The following is a 20,374-nucleotide window of genomic DNA, read 5'->3' as shown; positions in this document are numbered from 1 at the left end:
ACAAATGGGGAGGGGATGGGTGGGTGGGGGGGGGTTATATCTATGGCACTTTTAAACTGTTTACCCGAGGGACTGTTGAGTAGAGGAGGGAGGAATCGTAGCCCTTTTGAGGCTGAAAAGGGTGTGGCAAGTCTCACTGAATGGAAAGAGAGGCTGGTTTACCTTCTATGAAATGAACACCATCCAAATATCCAAATTAATTTATCCCGTGTCATTTGGCGCGGGCACTAGGAAGGATTTTTTTTTTTTTTTTTTTTTTCTTTAAATGTATTTTTCTTCGCCTTTGCTGAGGAGTCGATGTCAAGTTGGAGCGATGTTCAAGTCTACTGGTCGCCGGTAAAGAGCTGTTCATGTGACTGGAGCGTAGCCAACAGAGGAGAAACGGGGCCTGCTCTCCCTCCCTGCTGCTGAACACAAAACATCCACAGAACCAGACACTGACACTCACCACAACTTCTGGTCCTCTGCTGCTCTGTCAGTGTTTGCTATGTACAAACAATATTAATAAACCAATCGTTTTGTTTTTTTTAAATGAAATTTGTTTTGTGTTCTTCCACCATAAAAAAACGTATTATTATTGGTATTACGCTACGACCACATAGGAAGGTAGCTCCTCTTTGATACAACAGTAAACGTCTTTCCTCGCTGCGTTGGAACTCTTACTGTCCAGTTTCATGATCTGACATCTGAGCAGGTATGTAAGGAGTCAAGTTGTTGTTTAGAGGAACCTCATTATTTACTTGGTTTGCTTCCCTACTGTCAACAGTGAATTAACTTTTGTACCACTGTATATTATGCAGTTTGTTTTATAGCGTTTAGAAGTTGTTACTTATGGCTTTATTAATGGTAAACAAGTTAAGGTGAAGTGACTGCAGAGTATCTGGACCAAAATAATAAGCTTTATTAGTTATTATTTAGTGCTTTACGTGGTTGAATTATAGGAACAAAAACATGTTTATGACTGCAATGAAATAAAGACTATTACAGAAATGCAAAATACAACAACCAAAAGTGATTAAAAATAAGCAAAAGAATTAACCAGATCAGACATGTTAAGAGGTAAAATCCTGTGCACTCATTAATACAAAGGTTGTTTTTTTTAGATACGTTTAGGATCGTGGTTTAAAACATTAGATTCTGCACCTCCAAACTTAAGTCATTGTTTTGTTGTTAAAACCCTTAATCATGTATTAGTTGTAATTGCAAATGACTCACCAATTGTAGTGATTATTAATAAGGATATAGTGGCATATGAATTAACTATGGAAGTCATTTATTTCATACTCCAAAGTTGAAATTTGAATGAGTGCAAACATGCTTTGACTTGAAATGAATGCAACTCAAAATTCTGATGACTATTATTTGTTTTATGATATATAGACGGTTGTAGGTGGATTGGTGTTTACACGGTCCGCGGGAACTATGAAAGAGTCTTCAGGTTTTGACATTACAGCCCATCTGAGGGGCTCAGTTGTCTCTGTTGGCTTTTAGAGTTAAAGACAATGAGTTCTGGGAGGAGCAGCAGATTGGATGGAGAAGAAGATATCGAGGTGAGAAGTGGACCTGAAAAACTCTACCATCTGTACACAGCTGGAAACTGCAACAGTCAAATGACATGATTTTCTATATTTAAATGACTGAGTGTCTGTAATGTATTTATGTTTTTGTGTCTCTGTCTTCCAGAAAACGCTGGAGGACCACAGGGATACTCATAAGAACCTCCGGGAAGAAATCCAAGAGGATGTTGGACAAACTCAGAGTAAAGAAACACCAGTAAAGCAAAATATTGTCTTGATACTTTGTTTATTGTTTCAGTAAGTATAGTATGCCATAAAAATATCATTAGCAATATAAAAAATAATGTAATGTACTATAACAATATCATTAAAAAGTCAAAGTATAGTATGCCATAAAACAATCATAAATGATTTAATAGCATAGTACATTATGTCATGAAAGAGTCATACAAAATTATTATAGTGTAGTGTGCCATAAAAAGTGTCATAAAGGATATAAAAATATCAGGATTGTTTGCCATAAAATGTCATAAAAATATAGTGAAGTGTGTCAAAACTAGAATCATCGCCTTGCAGTTGGAGGCCTCTGCCAGCCAGTCAACTTACAGTTTACATCCATCTCCGTCCAAAATGTCATAACTTCATTTGACCTGATTAGACATTTTTGTGAAATTGTCATAATAACCAGATGAATTTGTCCAAGTGGACTTTGGTGCCAAGAAATGAACTCCAGGCATTCATGGGATATCACGTTCACAAGAATGAACTGGGCTGACATACATATGTAGTCTCAGTGTAGTAAGTAAACAATGTTGTATACTTTATTATACTAGTATTTTCTCTTTCTCTCTTTCGCACACCAAAAATGAGTCATAAAAAATATTGTATTGTATGCACTAAAAATATAAAGATTCTTAGTATAATATGCTGTACAAATGCCATAAAAAAAAGTTATAGTACGTTATTTATAAAACATGTCAAAAAATATCCGAGCATGTTATGCCATGAGAATGTCATGAAAATATCATAGTATAGTGTTCTATAACAAGTATGTGAATACGATGCAAATTCTTATGTAAGCGTTCTCTTCTTCACTCAATAAAGCACAATCATTGACACCGACACATGAGAGCAATACCTCAGCTCACAGTTCTGAACATATTTTCTGCTTTGCACACATTGTTGTCTACATAAATCACAGGAGTCTGACATAAAGCCACTTATGAATATATTTTTCATCTAAAGTCTGACTGAATAAAAACAAACATTTGTCTTTGTTGAGCACTGGTTCCTTTCATTTTATATTGTAACACTCTTGTGATCCAGTGTTGATTTATTAAAAGTTCTGAAAATCAATAGGATGTCTTTTTATGAAGTATTTTTGCAACTTCTATTGAAGTACCGTGAATTTTGAGGTTCAACATTCTTTATTTTTGGGATCTTCACAGACTAATCTGTCCACGTTTGATTGTTTCAACACTTATTAATACTTATGGATGTCTAAAGAGAGATACCGTCGGGTGTCCTGTTCATTCCTATGAAAGTTGCTCCATGGAGCATGAAGCAAATAAGAATCCGACGTTTCCCTTAGCCCCGCCTCCAAGCTCCCATAGTAGATGGTGGTCCAGTCCATTCTATGGTCCAGCCTCGTTCTGGCTATGAACAATCGCCATTGCAGAAGACAACACCTCTTCTCTCTTCCTAAATCCTTGTAAAATATATTTTTGCCCGTTTCTTTTTTATTCAAGTAAACAGGTACATTAACATGTACATACAAAGCTGCTCACCAGGGATACATATTTAGTGTTGAAAACAAAATACAAAATGTTATTCTCAAATACAGAAATAGTTTTGATTTCCTTTTTAATCTGTTGTTTTTTGTCATGGTGCCATATTGACACAAGCATTACATTTTGGTTTGGAGTCCGCCCATCTCTTCTTGTGAATGTGAAATTTCCCTCATCATAAAGTTTACTGTACAAAGAACATAATATATGTTCCTTCTCATGACCCTTAACATATCTAAAATGTCTTTATCCTGAAATTGAACCCTTTGAACATCCACCCAACATATTCTGGTGCACATACAGTGATAAAACAAATGACAATGTTTCTTCTTCTAGTTCTCAGAGAGTGCAAGAATATTCAAAATCAATTTTTAATCTGTCTTTTTTTTCTGGATATCTTCAATGCAACATTTTAAAAGACACTTCTTTAACTGTATCACTAAGACAAACGTTGTCCCCAACTATAGCAACATATTCTGCAAATTAATATCTCCATAAATCGAAGCCCAAAGAATCTCCCTGGGGGCAGAGATACAGCTAGTAAGCAATTCCTAATGTATTCATTTGTTTATTCTACTATTAAAAGGATCAATCAATAAAACCTTGATTACTGAGCCTCTACGGAGCTGCAGCATACACCTCAGCAAAGCATTGAAAAAGCATGAATTAAAAAAAAAATCCTTTATACGTTAGTAACTGGCCATCAGCATTAAGAAGTCGTGTAACCAATACAATACCATTGATAACACATTTTGCACAGTATAGAGATTCATTTTTATATTGAATATTCTTGTTATTCCAAATGTAGTAAATAGTTGCTTAAATATGTTTTGTAAGTCCAAAAATTGTATTTTATCAATTTGTAATGACATTTTAGCAAAAATGTAATTCCACCCATTAAATCAAACACATACTTATGAAAGGTATTCCAAATGTTATCTTTTTCTTAAATGAAATTAGTGAACCGTTTCTCTTTGAAAGTGTTATTTATTGTTTCAAAACATAGTACCTCCAGATACCATTTCTTTAAATTTTGCATAGGATATCTTTATCTTAAATAATGACCAAATTGTGCTGCCTGGCAATTTGTTGGCCACTGAGGGCCGATAGATTCTATTTTGATTTTGATTTTGTCACCGTCATTTAATGTAAGAGCGCATGCAATAAATAGCATGCAGTTAAGTCTTGTAAAATGGATTATTGCACATTTATTTCATTTGACTAAATGTTGCGCTGCCCAGTATACAATTGATTTGATGATGATTGCACCAATGTTTTGAGAAAAAAACTGAACAAAATATGTCTTTAATCACACAAATAGTCGTAGATGGCCCACATAATAAAAGCCAAGAGATGAGTCTCAACGTCTGATGGATGAATAAAACTTTGCATCAGCAGAGGTCACTATTTCATCCCTTTATACAATGGAAGTCCATTAACCAATGTCTTAACGTCACATGAGGGTAGACAAGGATTTTTTTTCTTTTGATAAAGCAATGTTTTTTTGTTTTTTTTAAAGTGAAATGTGTATTATCCTCCAACATGAAAATATCATTTATGCTTTACATTACAATCACAGAGGTAGTCCATTTTAAACTCGGTTGAATATTAATTCCAGTTTGAGTGACCAGTGAAAAGGATTTCTGTCTTGACTGCATTCAAATATTTACACTCAAAATTGAGGATAATGTAATAAAACCGTAGCGGTATGACGAAACTACGCTGTCTGCATTGTGCTTTGAAGAGCAGGTTTGCACTTGTCGGACCTGTCCCGTCAAGACCTGTCAAACCTTTGGCTGCCTGCAGCTTGCAAATAAGTGACTGTGCAAAGTAGCAGCTCTTAGTAGGACAGGAGTCTTTAGTTATTGTTCAGAGGAACCTGCTTATTCCCATAGTTTGAGCCTTTGTCAATCTCAGTCTGACCAATCATCCAGCGAACTGCCAGTGAAGCTGTGAAGGGAAGATTTAGAAAGGGCACATTTAGAATATTATATGAGCGAGTCAAAGAGAAGTTGTTGAAGCTAAAGGTTAATAACTAATGTCTAGATTAAATCCAAAATTCTGTTCCAATTTAAAAGGAACAGTGTGTAACATTTAGTGGGATTCATTGGCAGGAATGGAATATAATAAGCAAAGCTATGCTTTTATTAGTGTATAATGACGTGAAACTAAGAATCGTTATGTTTTAATTTGGCTTAGAAAAAAGCAGATTTTATCTACATAGGTAGCGGGTCCTCTTCCACGGAGTCCGCCATGTTTCTACAGCAGCACAGAACAGACAAACACTAGAGAGAGCTGTTCGTGTTTCTACCTGCAAAACTCACCACTAGATGCCACGAAATCTCACACACTGTTCCTTTAAGAGACACTTTTTTAAAAATGAAAGTATAAGATTGGGCTGCTCTCTTTCCAGAAATCTAAATGAGTCATTCCACCCACAAACATGAGCACTTGTTTATTGTGAAATCATATCTCCGTTTAACATCTCAGGCTTATTCAGATGGATGAATGCTTAACTTTGCTGAGTGAGCACATGCCTGAATGCTGTTAGGGACATGCTCCTGATGAATCATGTTTTCCAAAAAAAAGGGGACTTACATTGGAGTTGTCAAATCTGCTGCTTTAGGGAACTTATGGACAAAAAGGAGCTGGTTAAATTGAGGGAAGGACCTTTAGGACCATTTCAGGATGACTTCACCTTGGACATGAATGCATATAACCAACCTGAGGAGCAGAGAGCCACGGAGGCTAAGATGGTCATCGTCGATCCAGAGCTGATCAGTTCAGCGAATAGCAGGCCTAGTGGGTAGAGGAGCAAGCAGGCCCAGAACAGCCAGTTGATCAAGGCCCAGGGTCGGCGTGGAGTGCTCACTGTGGGGCCAGGGAAACGCCCTGTTTGGGTGTAGTGCTCCTGAAAGCTGTCCTGTTGACACATTAATGCAAACACAACTCAGTACCAAAGTCCTTAACAGAAGAACAAGGTTAGGTTTGTTCTTTGAAAGCCAATTTTATTAACTCTGCCATTATTACTACTATTAGTAGTGACACTTGCCAAGAGGACGTTATGTAAATAAATTGAATTTAATCAATTTAACTAAATGTTGCTTTCAATGTCTCTAGAAAGTGGTAGAAGCCAAACTGTATCATGTTTCAGTGGCTAAAAGTCTAAGACTAAACTTCCACCTTCAACACACTCTTACCTTTTCCTGGTAGAGTTTGTGGAGCCAAGAGGCACACTCTACCTCATCTTCTGGGATCAACTCTAGAGGGATTCTCCTGCAAAGAACAGGAAGTCAGAACATTCAGGTAAACAATGATCATAGACGGATCACCGCGTGGGCAAAGTGGGCACGTGCACAGGGCCCTGAGTCAATGGGGCCCGCCCTTGTCCTTAAGATTTTTCTTTAAATGTTTTATGTAAAGTATTTTTGTAAAAAAAAATGTGAACATGTTTTGTAAATTAGCTGATTACATAACAAATGCCGTAGGGAGAACAGTATTTTTCACAAATGTCCAGGATCAAAAATGAACTATAAGGATGACATAGAAACGCCTCAACATGCTGTCACTCATGGTAATTGAAGTAAAGTCAAGATAAGAAACATAATTTCAAAGTACTCGTCATATTTTATGATGTCGTCACGGACTTTTGGACTGAGTTAACTGACTGAGCTCACGTGTACGTGAGAAAGATTGAGGCTATAACACGCAATGTTTTTGTAATTAATAAATAACTTGTATGCAAGCGTTATGAATTGCCCTAATGGCGTGTCCTGGGTCCAATGGTCATGATAATCCGTCCATGACAATGATTACACCAATAAATAGGAAATGTAGCAAAGCCTTTCTCTGTACCTCACATATAAATCTGCGTGATATTTCTTCCCATTAAGAATTCCAAGCAAGGTTGGCACTTCATTGTTTCTGAAGTTCACTGTGGCATCATAAACAGCTGCAGCTACAGGAGACAAAACAGCAACAGTTAACTGATTCATTTAATTTAGAAATCCAGAACATCCACACATAGTATCTGAGATTTACCGGTGGCCATATTTAAACACTTCATTCATGATGTACACTCACCGGTTCCTCTGAGGTTTTGGACAGTTATCCCGAATCCTTTGGTCCTGGGCAGGAGATGATACTTCAGTTTGGGTAAACCTTTGCTCTCAGCCACCTGCATGCTGATCTGGTGTTTCTTTGGTGTGAAGCGTGTTCCTTCACAGAAAAGCAAGAACTGCCCCCCCCCGGAGGAAAGTTGTTATTAATGCCATTACTCAAAATATCTCCGTAATATCAACATAATAATTTCCACAAGACCGAAACGTACCCAGTAGTTTTCTGGGTAATCCCGCAAGTTCTGAAGGCTCTGAGCCACCGTCCTTCGGTCCTCCTCCCACTTCCTCTTGCAGAAAACCATCTCCAGGAAGTACCACATCCAGCCAAATACAGGTACATAACTCAACTCTTTTTTGGCTAACGCTTTTGAGCTCTGGAAAAAGATGAAAAGGTAAAGCCTGTTAGAGGGAGAGTTCGGATGTTTTTTGAACAGTGCCTTCTGGCATTACCTCCAGATGGGATCTGAAGAAGCAGGCGTGAGTACCAGCATGGAAGCTAATGTACTGCTGTGGACAGGGGCTGCAGCAAAACATATTTTAACCACCTAAACAAACCTATATCAGTTGAAGGGTACGCCATGTATAGAATAGTTTCACCACTTTACCTTGCATCAGACAGCCCTTTCTGATGGGGAACTGAAGCCGTTTAGTGTGCTCTTTTCAAAGCCACAAGAGAGTATTCTCACCTAGCAGAACACACGTGGCAGCGAGGTAAAGCATTGGAAATATTCTAAATATAGCATACACTAAAGCTGATATTGATTATTATAGGTGGGCCTTTCCGACCGCCATAGGTAATACAATGATGACTAAGGATAAGTACATTATACAACCCCACTTCAAAAAATGTTAACTTCTCCGCGAAGGAATTGAAGAGTAGCACTGAAAAACAAAACAAAACAAAAAACACATTTTGGGGATACTTTCTCTTACCCCAAGAACTCCGAATCTGTCACAGAAGGTCCAGCCACACAGGAAGTCAATATCATAGCTGTGATTGAGAACAACAATTGCATTCTCCTTTCCATAGAGCGGAGAACTCTTCGGGTCTGTGTAGAGTGTGCATTCTGTCCCGGACCACCAATCCAGGACAGCTACCAGCTCTGAGGATCATTAGGACACAATGATGTGAAGTCTATATTATGTGACTAAGGATACATTACATTTGTGAGGTGATTAATAATTCCACTGGGTAAATGCAACACAGTATAAATAATTGCAACAAAGTTACCACTTAAAAGACAGATTTCTTCCTCCCAGCAGCAGAACAAAACAGCACCAACCGACAGCTGACGTCGGCATCATCTGTGCGCTAGAGAGTAAGAACGGTACTTACGGCTGCTGACGCAGTAACCCAGTCTGATGTTGACCCTGCGTGCCAGCTGCTTACTGACCAGCCACAGAGGTGAAGTGCAGATCTGCAACAGGTTGACAATGAGCCCGCTGACCAGGAACACATAGCAGATGAACAGGTGGCACAAGAACTGGGATTTCAGCAGCTCCAGGAGGCCCATTGTTCTGTAAAAATGACCCGGCATCAAGAATTTAAATATAACCACTTCATCGTGTGACACATCAGACTCATTTCATCACCCAGCTCTGTCAGACGGAGATATCAGCTAGTGCTGTCCCAGGCTGTGACAGCAACTGTTCTCACAGCACCCAGCCCACTCTGACATAAAGGTTCCCTTTGACTGGACTTCCTCGTTTCAACGGCTGAATGGAGCCTTTGAGCTGGACTGTGCATAAACGGCCTATCTCAGGGCAAAAAAAGAAAATCAGTGACGTTTTCAGGGATATGGAGCACTGTATCATCAACTATTCTTAACCCAACCCAGAGCTGTTGTTTTGTTACAGCACTTCCTAAAAGTCATGGCAGTATCAATTTCTATACATGCTCCGTGTTGTTGGATCAATGTGTTCTGAAAGGTCAGGCCAATCGTGCTGCAATTTAGCAGCTTATAAGTAGGTTCCTATTATCACACACACACACACACACACACACACACACACACGGAGAAGTACGCTCTTACCATCAAAATGTTTCTAATGGTAGAACACAGTCCCGTCTGCAAAGTTAGTGGCAACAATCATCCAATAACATTTAAAATCTTCCAGCAGCATTTACATGAAGGTTGTGAGATGAGATGGAAAAAAAACAGAACTGCATTTGATAAAGGTCAAGTTATTACTCAGCCAAAGGTGAACAAACAGACACGCACCTTAACTTCTTCTGAAACACGTGACATTTACCTTGATCAGACAGCTGTCCCGCCTCAGAGACCTTCAACCTTTTAAAAATGGCAAATAAGAAATATCCAGTCTTCAATGTATGTCCATGCCACTGAGTTCAACTTTTCCTCTTCTTTTTCAGATTTCAGTGAAGATTCATTCAGCATGTGGACTCGCCAGCTGACAGTTGACAGAAAACTTCCCCGCACAAGGAACCACACCCATCTGAAAACCACGCCTGCACCGGAGGATGTGATCATCTCTATACTTTGCAAAATAAATCAAAATATTATGGAGAAACCTTCAGTTCTTCAGGGCATTTTATTCTGTTTTGCGCGTCACTTTTTTAAAAAGAATGCATGCGTGTGCACAAAAAAATCCGCAACATATGAACTGCCCCATAGGTGAAAGCATAGACATCACAGTAGCGTCTTTGTCACCAATTAGCCACTAAAGCATTCACTTAATCCGATGATAGTAGAAATACATTGAGATTGTGGGTGATTACACCAAAGTAAACCTTGAAAACATAAACTTTTTACTGTTACTTTATACATTTGCATTTACACTGTCGTTTCTGGGTGCCACCAACTGTGACTGAGTGAGCCCTCTGTTGGTTTTCCCCTCCTCTCTGCGTTGCCTTTATTTGGTAACAGGAAACGCACGAGGAGGCTGTCATACTGGAAGTGGTGCTCATGCGCATTGGGCTCTTCAGAATCAGAATCATCTTGTACAGTAAAGTATGTGTACACGCCTATGGTACACATACGAGCAATTTGACTCCGAAGCACATTCATGAAGCACATTCTTCAAAAATGTAACATAGTATCATGAACCCAATAAAATAAGGCTAAATAATGTCTGAGCAACAAAGTCAAAGTCACTTCCTTCTATGACAAAAATATCTTGACAACATACCGCCACTCTAACCACCCGTGTGTGGTAGACTAGCATCGCTCCTGTGCAGTTTCTTATATATTTAGGGCAGCTTTGTGCTGCTTAACATGCGTCTTGGTGAACAGCACCCCCTGCTGGTAATGTATCGTACGTGCATAAGAAAAAGTGATTTAGTTTACCCCGAATTGAATTCCGTCAGTATATAGTCAGCATTGTTGAGTAAATTTGAACTGAAATTAAATTGTAGGAAAAAAAAGTAGGTAGAGGTTGGTACTTCTATGGAGGTATGTGTACAAAACTTAACAATATATGAATTGACTTCACCACAATAAATAGTTTTCCACATCCAAAAATTAAAGGTTCTCCAAGAGGCATGACAAACGCCACACTCCAGTAAGTCAAGCACTAGGGCATTAGTCAGGATTTACATCTGTATGAGTTGGCTCATGGAAAGACTTACTTTTATTGTTCTCCTCCCACAGAAGTGTTATTCCTCAGCTAAAAAGTAAGATAGGGGGGAACAGCTACACTCGTCATTTTCATCCCATGACGTTCACTTTTATTGCTCACTTCAATTTGACTGAAAAAAAATATCTCAAACTATTTCCTCTTGCGAACTCTAGAGGGAAAGATACACTGCTCCCGTAGATGAGAAAAACAGAATACATATCCCTGTGGCACATACTGTAAATAACACATCTGTGTAACTTTTTACTGTGCACACATTTATTTTCAGTTTTGTCTGCAAAAATCAGGTTTTGATATGTTATCTATATGGAACCTCCATCTCAAACCAAACAGTATTTGATTATTTTTCTTTGCAACCCAGAGAACACTGAAAGGAGGTTAATGGGGTCCTGTGACTCTTCCTCTATTGGGGGTTGGCTCTTGTTTTACAGGTCCCATAATTCTTCAACCCTCATGTCCTTTAACGACCAAATAACCTTGAAGAGAGGACATACCTGTCTGCAGAGGTCCAAACATACAGGAGAGTAGTGCAGGAAGACTTTTATGTGTAAAGGAGCTCAAGGGAATGGTGTTCAGTAATGTGCAAGTCACTTTCGAGCTTCAGAAGTGGTGAAGCACTCTTAGCTGAACTGAGAAAGAATCACACACACTGTAGTTTGAATACATGTGTTAACTATTTACAAATCCCACAGCACCTTTACAAAGTAGCCAAAGCCAACATTGATGTATGTCCAACTCACTTTCATGCAAGCATTTGTCAAACTGGTTTAATTGGCCAAAAGTGATAATTTTATTTGGTCAAGTTCAATGCTGATAGCACACCAAGCGTTTACTGGTTGTCTTTGTTACCCGATTTGATAGAAAGTGGAGATAATTTAAGGATTTTTTTTCTTGGTCATTATGTGCAATGAAGTCTACTGTGAGTATGATTGTTCTGTTACTTCACAAACAAAACAATGAACATTTAGTTTATTGAAGCCAGGTTACATTCTTTGTTACATCCTAATGTTTTAGTCTTCTAAAAAGGTCAATAACATGTCATCATTACACGAAGTAGGACAGAGAATACAACATATAGTTTAATAATGCATTCAAAAAGTATCAATGCATTATCTGCACTACAGTTTAATAGGACAACAGAGGACAATTCGTGCTGCATCAAGTAATTCCATTACTGAACAATGACAGTATGGCGCCGAAAGATCCCCTCCAGACATGTTTGATAGAAATAATGTGCTTTGAATACTAATTTTCTTATTTGGATTTTCAACAAAAAAAGATGAATAATCAGCTTATGAATAATGAAAATGTATAAATGTTCCCTCATTAAAAAACACAAATCTGTAAATATACAAATACAATTACTTAAAGTTGCATATTGGACCATGATTTGTTTCCAATTTGTGATGTCACACAATGATGCCCGTGCATGGTGTGTTGTTCAACTCAGATTCAAGTTGAATGTGGAGAAACGTTCCTCCTGCAGCAGACGGATGTCAAAACAACCTGAGTGTCAAGCGCTCATTCTGCACAGTGAAGGTCAAACACTAAGTGAAGTCAAAATAAGCAATTTAGGAGGACACTGTGTGTCTCAAATCTTTGTTTTTAAGGAAACATGTTATTGCATAAGCATGATCAGTTTGGTAGCCTAAATGTAAAAAAGAGTAATAGATGCATTCAATCTAAATTAACTGCAATAACTGACTGTCTTAAAGATGTAGCTCTAAGAAGCTGAAACACTGCAGGACAAATCCAAAGCCCGACTGTGCAAGAGGAAATGAATGACTGTTTAATGGAAAATGTAAATCACAGTTAAAACATACATCTTGAAATGGGCTGTTGAACTGAAATAACTAACCATGTGCCCCCCCACCCCCCTACCCAATGTGGGTAGCCAGGAAGGAGAGTCTCATTCACATTTCACTGACTCTTTAATGGAAAAGTGCAGTTGATATGAAGTTCCTGGATTTAGAGATATGTGTTGTGGGGAGGTGGGGGGGTGGGGGGCTTACCACAAGAAGTAACCCTTTTCCAAGAAATGTCAGCTTTCATCAAATGAGTTATGTGTTACTGTTTAAGTTGCCCTTCTGGGGCCCTTCTTTTGTACAGCAGGCAATTGGCCACCATATCAGAGTAATGTTGTGAGTGCGGCTCTTGACAGATTTGTTGCATGACATCCCCCTACTCTTATTTATAGTCCACTGTTAAATCAAGTAGAGAGGCTGTAAAAATAATGTTAAAAAGATTCCTTGCTAGATCAAACTAAAGACCAGCTGTAATGAAGCTGGACTTCGTGCTTCTTTGACATGTGGGAAAGCTGGTCAACTCAGCACCAAAACATTTGCTTTAATCTGGAAAATCTCTCACCCTTGGGGTGCAAAACTAATTCTCAATAGCTGATGCTTTTTCCTTTATTTTGAATTTAATCAGTTACTTTCAGAAATCAGTGGCTGCAGTTGACGTTTTTCAGTCAAGACGGAATCAGGTTGATGTAGCGGGCCAAACCCAACAGCTTTCAGCCAGGAAGAAGTATACTTTTGGCTCAGCAACACAGCAGCCATTTGGATGAGCATGCTGCATAAAGAATGCACCATGGATTAAGTGAAATCACTGCATAAGTGTGATTTATGCGCCTTTCAGCATCAATAGACTGTGACCGCCTGACCGGCTTTCACTCCTTTTACCCAAAACAAATTAACACTCATTCCACCCCCTTACACAACTCTTTAAGCTAATAGCTCAGAAGACGTTTCTCAACATTGAGCGTTTTGATTCTCACCGTGAGAAAACTCCTCACAATGTAATGAATGTACTCACTGTAGTACAAATCGTTGCTCAGTAAAATACATGGAAGTGATAGCAAAAACGGCTTTGAACGAGTGATGAGGAGAGTATAGGCCTGTTTGGAACACAAAATGCAGCTGCACAATTAAGTCTGAGGCAAATGATTTGGCCAGACAGCACAGTCAGCAACATTTGTTGGTATTCTCACTCGGAAACTGTGACTGACAACATTTGTGCAAATGGTCTGAATAAATCAGGAAGAACTCTGACCTGGAAAATGTTGCATTCATTTAGGTTGTGTGCAGGCTTTAGTAAATAAGGCGCAAAATCTGATTAAGGCATTCTGGATGACTGCATGCTGAAATGTCACGAAAGGAGATAATGCGCTCAGATGTTCTGAATGCATGCATTAGGCTCTTTGACGTATAGGAAAAAAAGTGCAAATCAGAAAAAGTGACAACATAGCTCGGGGCCTAAACTTGATATGACACAGTGTATATGTGCAGTAAGCCAGTAATGAGATCCTCATGTATGCAGTGTCTGTTTCTCCGAGGACTCGGCTCTGCAGCCTCGTCCATCAGGCAAAGTATCTGTGGGCCCCACCGACACATCCGACTGTCAGTGAAACCCTGGGAGGTTTTCTGGAGACACCTGCTCTGCTGTGCTCTTGGGGCCGCGCATGAGGCTGGACTGAAGTGCCAAAAAGTACTGGCCTGAGTGAAGTCACTTGATGTAATGCCATCACAGAGGTGAAGAAGATTAAAATACTGCATGGTTATGCAATCACATGTCCTCTCTTTCAACTTTTACTCCGGCCTCCTTTGACAGATGTCAGAATTGGGATTTGAATGCTCGGGGATGAAAAAGTGATTCAACATGAGGTCACATGTCGGTTTACAGCACATGTGCGAGAGCCATAGTTTGTGCCGTTAGTGTATTCAAATGAGAGTAACATGATATTTCTAATGTTTTCACAGTTATTGTCTCAGAATGTGACAGTTGCGGTATAGTGCAAAAGGTAATGGATGGGCAGGAGAGGTTTCTCCTTGTTAAAAAAAATCAATATTGTGCAAAGAGACAATATTGTAAAAGAAAATATACACTCAAGCCTATAAGGTTGATGTTACCTGAAGCTGTGTGATTGTTGAATGGTTTAAGATATGTATCTGTATTTTCCCGTCTGGAAACTGACATTGCTTTTAAATATAGTGCTCCAGTTAGATTCAAACATTTTCTTTATACTTATACTCCACTACATTTCAGAGGAAAGTATTGTACTTTTACTACTACATGTATTTGAGGTACAGCAAAGAGTAACTCTGCAGATTAAAATAGCACAAAAGAATGAAAAATAATCTATAATAAAATTAATTCATTTTCTTTTTTTCTTTTGATTGATTAAAAGCTGTTCTAATAAACCTTTTCGTATCAACAACAGATGAAATGACAATGTATGATGTGAAAGGGGTCAATCACAGTGTTGAACCCACAGAAAAGTATCAGCAACAGTTCCCCTCAGCTCTACAGAGTATGTTAGCATCTCTCAGCTCATAGTCTTGGTTTTATTGTCAGTTTGTTAGAGTCTTTTACAGACAGACAAAGTTGGCAACTAGCTGGTGAGCATGGTTGAGCATTTAGAAGCTAAAGAACAGGTTATTTTTCCTCAAGGGTTATCAAAGACTAAAACAGAATTTAAAGGAGAGTGAATATTGTATATAACATATCATCAGGTGGCCAGAAACATAGACTCAAATGAACACTGTTGCTTTGTATCTGCTAAATGTGGAAATTGTTTGCTAACACGTTACCTTTAATGACTTAATAAATAGTAACATAACACCCCCTTGAACATCTTTAACATCTGAATTGCTGCATTGATGTACAGATGTACACCAGGACTCTGTGACATCATTGCTGGGTGCCACTATACAGGTGCAACAAAGCACCATGTGACCCCCCCAAACAGGCTTAACACATTCAACCAGAGAGGGCATCAAAACACAGCTTTTCAGCCGGCTTACTCTTTAAGGTATGACAATATTGTGTTTACAGCTTGTTGCGCTGCCCCCAGTGGCCAAAAAAAGAAATACATTTAGGTAATAATGCATCTGTACTTTTAATCAAGTAATATTTTGAAGTAAAATGCAAACTATTTAGATTACATTTGTTTACGTTGTGGCTATTTTAGTTAAACCTGCAATAACTGCAATATGTTTTCTGGCCACTTGGGGGCTGTGAACATTACACTGACTTAATTGTATAAAAAGGGTCTCACACATTGATTGCAAATACATACAATTGCAGTTACGTCAGACATTACAAAAGTGGAATCAAACAGATTTTTTAAAAGTCCCACAAAGCTAAAAGCCTACATCAAAACTACACAGGTCAAAAGTGGCGAAATAATAAAAAGTAAAAAGTAAATAAAACACTGACTAGCAAAGAGATAAAGGTTCACCCAAAAATAAAACTCGGTAACTACTTCCTCACAAGCACTTCTAAAGCATGCTGGACCACCAGGTCGGTGAGTATGCCCCTGTAGTTCTGTGTCAGCATCATGACAAATGACTGAGGTCATCAGGGCCATTTTTACTGCTCCAACAAGCATAAAAAGACCATCATGTGTTTTCCAAAGAGCTTGTGAAGACTTTGTCTGTTTGGTGGTGAGGGGATTGCCTCCAAAGGTTTTCATCCCACACACACGGACATTGTTTTAGACAATGCCAACAGCTGTGTGCGGTCAACAACCCTCTCACAAAAGAATCAAAAGAACATTTAAAAAAACTTGACTTGGCTTCATAACCAGTCAGACTATATACTGTACATCCAGCTGTATCATTACTTTAGGAGGCATGCTGGTACTGCAGCACATGCAGTCAATTAATTGAGCACATTATTTAAGTTGAAAGCTGCTACAATGTTCACACTTTTAAGATAAATCAATTTGAATCAATCAACACACAATACCCTGAAGTGTTGGCATTAAAATGATGGTCTATTGAGGACACATGAATAATGTTCATGTCAGTTTCATTAATGTCTGTGTTCTTATCACTAAAAGGCAAAACTTATTACGTTTTAGCTAATTGGTTATAATTGGGTATCGTTGAAATTCAGTTGTCATTAATAAACAAAACTTTCATTCACAATAATATTACAAACCTGTCATTTATGGTCATTATAAATGTTTGTCTTTCTATGTATGTTGGAATCAAAGCAGCCTTTACCAAAACTGTTCACCTGTTTAAAGTTGTATCAGTTAGGTAAAGACAATCAGGAAATGTGCAAGAAACACAATTTGCATATCTTCAAATATTATTAAAATAAACTACTTTGGCACCGAGACGTTCTGACATATTTTCCAGCAGCTCTGTGATGCAAAAAAATGACAAAAAAAAGAAGAAAAACAGGAGAGAATGGCTGATATCTTCAAACAGCTTGCCATGTGTGTTTTCACGAGTGGATGTTCCATTACAGCACAGCGCAACATGGCTGAAAAACCCATCAGAGATGTAACAGGATATGGTGTGATCACTTGTTTCCACTGGTGAAAAAAGGGAGGGGAGCTTGTAGCATTGTAGTCATGCTCATAAAGAGCAGACGCTGCCTTCGTCCACTGTCGTGTCGTTCCGTCAGGCCTGCCTGCGCTTCCTCTGCTGCCTTGTCACTAACATAGAGTACATAATACACCGCCATGCGCTGAGTATTACCTAATGTTGTAAGCAGATATAAAGGCCTTTCACAAGTTACAATGCTTAATAAGTAAGATTTTTAATTTGTTGACTTAAACATGTCTTTATATGTGCTTACAACTATATTATTATAAACCATTTATCACGTGTTTATATACGGATTATGAATACCACGTAGCAAACTATAGTGTAGCCGGTTAAATTCACTGTTAATTGAATTTCCTCACTTTAATTGGTTTGCAGTTTCTGTCAGCTAACAGAGGCGCAGTGTTGTTATAACACAACAACATGCAAATTTGGCTTCGTTGTTATTTCAGGTGCAGGTGGAGCGTAACGTGATGTCTGGACTGTGTAAAGGTGTTTATGTGTGCCAGAAGCTTTGACACTCCTCCCCGTGCCTCCTGTGGACAGCACGCACTGCAGCACCCATCAGTGAGCATGGCAGCGCACACGCCTGGTTTCCAGCTGGAACTTACGACTCTGTCACAAACTCTTACATACTCTCATGTAGACGTAGTGTTGCAGCTGGACATTCAGTAAGCTGAGTGATATTTGAATTTGCAGCAGATTATTTCTCATTTCAGAATGGTTCAGATTGACCTTGAAGTGACTCGAACAGTCAACTTCTTTGGGGAGGGGGTCTGTCAAGGAGACATCAGATTGACTCACCATTCCGATTTTCTGGGGATTTAAACACCATTTCAAGTTATTTTAAGAAGTTGAAATAGTTGGAAGTCATAATTTTCATGGACATTTGCATTCTCGGATAACATCATGAAAAACAAAAGACAGGTGATTTATCTCAAAGCAAAGGCAAGTAAGGGATATCTTGATTGCTTCTGCTTTCTTAAAGATATGAGGACTTATTTGATCTGAGTTTATTTTTGTAAGTTCAATAAATCAGACTTTCGTGAGCCTGCAGCTATCTGCAAAGTCTGGCTTTGTTTTGTGCAAGGTTACTGCCAGGCCAAGACTTCACAACCTGATTTAATGAGACCAAATGCATCTGTTCCCAGTTTCACACCGGTGCCATCAAGACCTAAGTGGAAACAAGCCTTGCTCTGACACCATGGACATTTTTTAGGATCATACTTGTGCACTCTCTGTGAAAACTGCAGTTCTATTTGGTTTTCCCAAGGATGAGTGCCCCTTTTCAGTCTTGATTGGAGTAAATATCCATACGTATAATTACTTCTGCATGGGGAAACTTTCTCCTCTCCTTAGTTCTTGATTCTTGTACCACTCTCTAATGTCAGTCATTTAAAGCATCTGAAGTGAAGCATCTCAAACGCATGATATCAAAGAGCTGGGTTCATGCAGACCGCTCGGAGCCCCTGTGCTGCAGGACTTCAGCTTGCAGCCCAACACTTCTGGCACCTCTGTTTTCTGGGAGCAACGAGTTTGCGCCCCTCAGGTTGGCAGAGAGAAGGACCATGGATGTTTGTCCAATGACGAGGAGGAACTCATACCCTGAAATAAATGACTTACTTTATTTTAAATGACAGACCTACTTTTTTTGCTAGCTCACTTGCCTTTAGTCACTTTGGGCAAGTGAGCAGCAACATAGGTCCACTCATTATAGGAGCCAGTGGGAGCACTGACTGCTGATTTTACTTGGATTCCAGGAAGCAGAAAAAAAAAATCATGCTTCCAGGGAGTCATAGCTACTATTGCTCTTTGATGAAAAACATGTTTCCATTGATGCACCAGACTGGGTGGCTGGAGTTTAAGTATATGTTATGGTTTGATTTTCTGATTCGAAATGGTCAGTCCACCGATTGTGAAAGCAGTTGTATAAAGTATTTTGTGGCTCAATGGGGACCTGTCTAAAGGCTGAAAAAAAATACTTCACTTTTTAAATTTTTAAAAAAAAGATCTGGCAAATGTAAATCTGCCAACTTGCAAGTGCAATACTAAAGTGGCCCGTTAAAGCCCTTTTTAATAATATATCAAAAATGTCATGTATGCAGTCATATAATCTCCATTGACTTGAAACACATTTTTATATTTCATATATTTTTATATCTAGATACATATGCTACAGCCAGCAGCAGGTTAGCATGGGTCAGTGAGGAGGCTATTGTGTATATTTAAAGGAGCCCAGCATTGAAGCTGGTATTTCACACCTCTGTGACTAAAGAAGAACATCACTCCCAGAGCTTTTCTCCTTTTGCACTTGTATTTGAATAAGAGGCTTCCCTATCTACCCTCAGCTTTCTGTGTGTCTCTCTGTGCTGTTAAAACTGACAATCTGGTGCCGAGCTCCACATCCCCTCCAAAATAAATACATATCAACACCAAACTATCTGATCTTTGACTTGTTCATTGTGTCATTCCAAACCACTCACCTTGTGACACTTTGTTTGAAACCACTACTGAAAGTAAACTTTTCTTGATGCGCTTTCAGTTGCTTGCAGCCAGTTTGCTTGAGGTTATTCATCCTTTTGAAATGCTTGCTGGTTGCTAAATAAAAGCCTCAGCAGAAAATGCTGGTTTACTGTGTCACACATTGACATACTCTGGCAAAGTTGTATGAACCACCCTGGAACGTGCTCTGGGCTTGAAACCAGCCACCAGTGCCAAACCCATATAGACAATTTTTGGTGTGCGCCACGTGGACTATTCCAAGATCCTCAACCCAAATCTGCCACTGAGCTACGAGAGCAAGGTTTTGACTTCCCCATTTTCCCTAGTAGCACATTTCTTTCCTGGCCTCACCATCATTTACTTAACCCCTTCACTCCTTGGTTGCCACACTGTGAGACAGATGGTCTGGTGCAAAACCCCAGTCAAATGTATCTCTCTTAACCATAGCATTCTGCAAACCCAATGGTACATAGAGCTCAGCTGAGGTAATGCAATTTTCCACATTTTATTTG

General features: G+C 38.9%; 1 protein-coding gene across 1 annotated transcript; it reads right to left on the bottom strand.

Annotated features, from left to right (window-relative positions):
- Positions 1-1,867: 1,867 nt before the first annotated feature.
- Positions 1,868-9,850, bottom strand: agpat4 (1-acylglycerol-3-phosphate O-acyltransferase 4 (lysophosphatidic acid acyltransferase, delta)). Its single transcript, XM_079168953.1, has 9 exons — positions 9,676-9,850; positions 8,759-8,940; positions 8,356-8,525; positions 7,635-7,796; positions 7,388-7,541; positions 7,160-7,262; positions 6,505-6,580; positions 6,029-6,227; positions 1,868-5,254 (listed from the first exon to the last, which is right to left on the bottom strand). The coding sequence occupies exons 2-9, from the start codon at positions 8,934-8,936 to the stop codon at positions 5,163-5,165; spliced, it is 1,134 nt and encodes a 377-aa protein (XP_079025079.1). The 5' UTR covers positions 8,937-8,940; positions 9,676-9,850; the 3' UTR covers positions 1,868-5,162.
- Between the last annotated feature and the right edge of the window lie 10,524 nt (positions 9,851-20,374).

The sequence above is a fragment of the Pholis gunnellus genome, assembly GCF_910591455.1.
Source record: "Pholis gunnellus genome assembly, chromosome: 11".
NCBI lineage: Eukaryota > Metazoa > Chordata > Actinopteri > Perciformes > Pholidae > Pholis > Pholis gunnellus.
Note: the sequence above shows the minus strand (reverse complement) of the source record. Positions and strands in the feature narration are given on the sequence as shown.